This window comes from Dysidea avara, chromosome 4 (genome assembly GCF_963678975.1).
Source record: "Dysidea avara chromosome 4, odDysAvar1.4, whole genome shotgun sequence".
In the NCBI taxonomy this organism is placed as follows: domain Eukaryota; kingdom Metazoa; phylum Porifera; class Demospongiae; order Dictyoceratida; family Dysideidae; genus Dysidea; species Dysidea avara.
This window is the reverse complement of record NC_089275.1, coordinates 37,575,193-37,580,841: the sequence shown is the minus strand read 5'-3', so window position 1 is coordinate 37,580,841 and position 5,649 is coordinate 37,575,193. Positions and strand designations below refer to the sequence as shown.

At 37.3% G+C, this 5,649-nt stretch overlaps 1 protein-coding gene across 1 annotated transcript; it reads left to right on the top strand.

Annotated features, from left to right (window-relative positions):
- The first annotated feature begins 844 nt into the window (after positions 1–844).
- On the top strand, positions 845–5,414 carry LOC136252014 (uncharacterized). Its single transcript, XM_066044349.1, has 9 exons — positions 845–920; positions 1,401–2,103; positions 2,198–2,971; positions 3,147–3,323; positions 3,380–3,553; positions 3,643–3,825; positions 4,027–4,194; positions 4,252–4,425; positions 4,941–5,414. Exons 2-8 carry the CDS (start codon positions 1,416–1,418, stop codon positions 4,422–4,424), a joined length of 2,337 nt encoding a protein of 778 aa, XP_065900421.1. The 5' UTR covers positions 845–920; positions 1,401–1,415; the 3' UTR covers position 4,425; positions 4,941–5,414.
- The last annotated feature ends 235 nt before the right edge of the window (positions 5,415–5,649 follow it).

Below are 5,649 nucleotides of genomic sequence, written 5' to 3'. Positions count from 1 at the left end.
AGTACAAACGTGAGAAGGGGACATAACAGTATAGCTGCAAAACTTATGGTGATTTCTCTAAAATGGAGTAAGATGAAACAAGGGAATACAAGGAAAAACCTTTACAAAGATCTAGATACTTTACTTGAGTAGCCAGCACCAGATGTATTCTTTAGAACAGTCAAACTACTCTAATAGAGCATTCATAACAGAATACTGGTTTACAAGAAAGGGAAATTTAAGAATCTTGTAACATACAGCTTGTAAGATTTCCAAGAAAGGGGACATTTTCTTTGCAAGAATGGTCTTGCAAGATTTACAAGCCGTTTTTCTGTGGATATAAAAATAGCTTATATTATCCATGTGTCATGAACTTTAATCAAAACCTGTCAGTGGCTAGGGGCTGCACCTCTGCAGCACCTATAACTCACTACCAAATTTGGACTCCATATTTTTAAAAAAAATCTTGGATATGCCCCCATAATTTCAGGAGTATTAACATGCATACTTTTAAGTCTAAGGGACTAAAAACAACTGCCAAGTATCGCATTTCAGCAAGATTTATGTCAGGAGTTCCACTGTACATATTTTTACATGTGAACAGTGACCTGATAATCACTTACTATAGCAGATAAATCGGAGAAAGTGATTATTGTTATAGCAAGATACTTGTCATTTGGCTACACGTGTTAAACAAAAACAATGTATCGAATTACAAAATACATTTTTCGGTAACCTGGTAACCGTTTGATCTGGTTTTGACCACCACACCGCTTTCTATGTCTTCGTATTCCTTTTATGACGTCACTACCATATGTACATTTGTATGTTTTCTATCCTCTCCATAAAAGAACTCGCGAGGGAATCATCATTCACTAAAAGAATCACTGAACTCAAGTATACCGCCTGAAGATTCACTGAACTCCAACTTTCTGCTAGCAGTAAGTGCAAGTGTCTACTCGTTGGAAGTCAGTGTAGCTAGCTAGTCGCTACTGGCCGGCATAGGCGATTCTAAGGGGGGGCCAGGGGGGGCCATGGCCCCCCCGTTAAAAAACAACTTTTTAAAAAATCTTGGGGAAAAGTTGCTGTATAGATTGGCATTGTTATTTTTAGCATTTTTCATGTTTTTAGAACAAATTTTAGGCTGTTTTTCAAGCCTTTAAATTGCAAAAATCCTGCAGCTTCTGGGGGTTGCAGGGGGTTGCAGGGGGTTGCACCCCCAGACCCCCCTGAAAATTCTACTTTATACTATAGCCAAACAACAATAGTTATGCTGTTCCCTACTGGGCCCCCCTTGTAGGTCAGGTCTATAATCGCCACTGCTGGGCGGTCAACTATTTAGCTACGTATCGTCGAGTCTACCTCGATAATGATTGCTGCCTATTCTGGATTGTACTTACCCATTTGATTTTACTTTACAGGATTATTTTCCCAAGATGTGCAGAACTACTCAAGTGTTTTGTAGCAGCCTGGTAGTGTTCCTACTATCCAGCTATACTACAGCCATGATACCATCATGGTTATCAGCTGTGTCATTTAAATGTCGTGGTGATGATAACTGTGCAGGAGCTCTTATTGATAAACAATGGATAGTCACTACTGCTTCATGTTTCAAAAAATGTGATGGTGATTTACCACGACGCTTTAAAGCTTTTCTAAATATCCCAAATAGAGGCAATAGGAGGCGGGCTTCTTTGAAGAGTGGCTCTAGAGTCTCTGTTGAGGACGTTTGGATGCATCCAAGGTATAACTCTACTACGTTTGCCAACAACATTGCACTAGTCAAACTTGAATGCCATGATCTCACTCTTAATATCAATGCTGACTTTACAAAAACTAATTGCTCTATGCCAATGGACTGTTCTACTCAGAATCCCTCTGGTTATTTATATGCCTCAAGAAATAACTTTAGATCAAGACAACCAAGTTGGGAAATTGATTCAGATGGCAATATAGCTCTGCCACATTGTTCTGTTCAACTGGGTATGGATGCCATCTATTACTGTGCCAGCCAACCAGTTGCTGTCTCATCTAATAAAATGAGTAAATGTGTTAAGAGACGAAGGATAGTTCCCACAACTCCAATCTGTTATCATAATGAATGGATAACATCTGTCATGCAGGGTAAGTTGACTGTGTGCTATTTAAGCTTATAGAATATATTGCTACACATTTAGAAGAAAATGTAATACCAGTTTGTCTTTTGTAATAATTGCAGATAACAAGGATGCTTGTGCATCACCCACTGATGCTCCTATCCCAACCGATAAGCCTAGTGATGACCCAACACCTGGGTTACCAACACCAACCAATGCTGCAACAAATGAGTCAGCACCAACATCAACTCCAGATGAATCAACACTGACTGATGCTCCAACATCTATTACATCAACTGCATCAACCTCCACTCCTATCACCTCCACTGAAACTCCATCAACTGTTAAACCCCTTGCAGGCATTCAGGTTGTAACTACACCACAAATAGTTATAGTACCATCTGAAGTTGTAACACCTCAACCTAACGAGGTAACCTCACAATCCACTGAAGCTACAACTCTACAGTCAACTGAAGCTGTAACACCACAACCAACTGAAGCTGTAACACCACAATCATCCACTGAAATTGTAACGCCACAACCAACTGAAGCTGTGACACTGCAATCCACTGAAGCTGTAACACCACAATCATCCACTGAAGCTGTAACACCACAGCCAACTGAAGCTGCAACACCACAATCATCCACTGAAATTGTAACGCCACAACCAACTGAAGCTGTGACACTGCAACCAACTGAAGCTGTGATACCGCAATCTACTGAAGCTGTGGGACCACAACCAATCGGACCACAATCCACTGAAGCTGCGATACCAAAATCCACTGAAGCTGTAAGACCACAACCAACCGAAGATATGACTCCACAACCCACTGAAGACATAACATCAGAACCTGTTGCAACCTCAACAACACCCTCACAAACACCTGGTGACAATGGTATGTTCCTGTCTCTGTAAAAGTCCTAAATTGACATGTCATTTTTGTAGTGACATTACTGATTATGTGCACATAGTTAATGATGCCACTATTGTGTCCTTACTACCTAACCAGTAATTAATAAACAATAATATTACTTAGCAATGTAATGAATACATTTATGTTTTCTCTGTAGGATGTATGCTGATGATTGATAATGGAGAAGCTACTGTTGCTCACTATATTAATGATGGAGCTACCCTTGTAATAGAGTACACATGTAATAGAGGATATCACTTTTCTCTTAATAATAACAAATTAAACAGAATTTGCATCAATGGAAACATGCCATCCAAGCCACCACCTTGTAAACGTTAGTCAAACTGTACTATTTTATTATACAAGGTTTAATGTGTTTTAATTCTTTAGAAATTACATGTCGTCCATTTGAACCTATTGCCAATGGAAAGATTGAAGTGACTGGACTAACGTATGCTTCAGTGGCACATTTTATCTGTGATCCTGGATATTATATCACTGGCTCTGCGATACGTAGTTGTGACACAGATGGTGAATGGAATGGAATAGAAGGAGTCTGTAAACGTAAGCACCAATAATTGTTTAACTGTTTTGTGTAACATTGTTTGTACTTATGTATATTTACAATGACATCTCCAATTGTGTTTCTTCAGGCAAATGTACAGTTCCACAGTCCATTGAGTGTAATGATGGAACACGAGTCTACCCAACTAAATCAGCATTTGCTGATATTGGAGATGTGGTCCAGTATAGTGTACCCAGTGGATATGGATTAATTGGGGACCCTCCCGTCTGTCAACCTGACTCAACATGGAGTGCACCTCCCAATTGCTTGAGTAAGTACAAACTACTCTTACTGTTGGCTATGCATGCATATTGGATGTTTTTAAAAAATAAACCTTTGGCAAACTTAAAAGAAATTCTAGGTCTTAGTAATCACAAATATCTGACAATTGTTTTTGTTCTTAAGGACTGCCTGTTATACATTTTAAATCATGTCTGAAATTCTAAATTAATGTATATCTTTGTTTTTACAGAACTCTGTGATGAAAGACAAAACATACCTAATGCAGTAGTCACCATAAATCGTGACATCAAGAGTTATACTCGCAAGATCACATGCAATGAAGGATATCAACCTGATGGTAGTGATGTTCAAAGTTGTTACTTTGGAATATGGACCCCAATCTTCAAATCCTGTAAACGTAAGGAATTTGTATTGCCTTAACAGGAGTAGTTGTCATTTATAAATCTATATTTAGGAGGATGTAGTGATATTGCTTTGGCCAATGGCAATACCACATTGATGCTTGACAATGAGTTTGCTCTAATAGAGTGTGATAAAGGTTTCCACTTGGATCCTCCACTAGTGTTGCTATCATGTAAAGAAGGAATGTGGCTACCATCCATTCCTACTTGTGTACCTGACCAATAAGGTAATGTACTGTCTCTGTACTCATGTAGCAATGCTAACTCATAAATTAAGTATTAAATGGGAAGCTTAGAAACTTTTTACCTTTTAAAAAAGTTAGATTTAAAAGTTCAAATTTTGTGATTAGTGATTTTGTATTGCATTCTGAGGCTTTATTGGATGTTGTCAAGGAGATAATGACTGTCTTACCCTTGCACACCTTATTAAATAAATATGAAAGTAAATTCTGATCAGGAAACCTTGTTTATTTATAACACCAAGATAACACTTGTTTCAAAGACACCAAGTCCTAAACTTCAAATGGCTATAGAAAAATGATACTGGGTCAGCTTACCCTTCCAAGACATCACATTATTATTTCTCACTCTTTGTTTAGTACTGAATATTTTCGTAAATGCACTTGTATTATGACAAATTCCTACAAGTGTTTGTTTTACATGTACCACAAACCAATAGATCAGATTTGTACATATAATACATTGTTACTTGTGGTTGAACTTTGTGTGTATGCATTCACAGACTTGTGATTCTCCTGTTTGAAATCTCCTTGAAAGTTTTGGCACTGACTGTGTACATACATGTATATATACTGGTAAATTATTATTTACTATATTTTACTGAGATGCTAAGTTGGCATCTATGTAGACTGTGTGTTTTGCTGTGTAAAAATATTTTGTACATAATGTTCTTGTATCTTATCTGCGTAGCTATCTGTCTGTATATATATATGCATCAACTTGTAGCCCAACATCAGTGGCATAACTTATGACAACCTGGCATTATTTCAATGCCTTAAAGTAATTGTTTGTTGTAACTGTACTCAATGCTAACTTAGCATTTGGATTGGACGTATCTATGTAGTTATATTGTCTGTAAGGTGTTATTTTACGTTTGATGTTTTTTGTACTAGTTATGTGCTTAATTGGCATGTTTATTTATATTTTTATATTGAATATTTTTTAATATAACTGTAACAATGCTTGAAAATCTGAATTTTAATATTGAATAAAATAATATTATTCAAGTAATCTATGCGCATCATTTTGTCATGAGCAGTTTAAATTTACAATCCTTCGTCCCTTCATAAAACATGAGAAATTACAATATGATATTAAGTACTGGCCAAATGCAGATGAAATTCTGGTCACAGGCTGTACAGCTCCTCAGATACTTGCTTAGGCTGTCTGTTGATAAGTCACCACCTGGTCTGGGATTTTTTCTAGAGGTT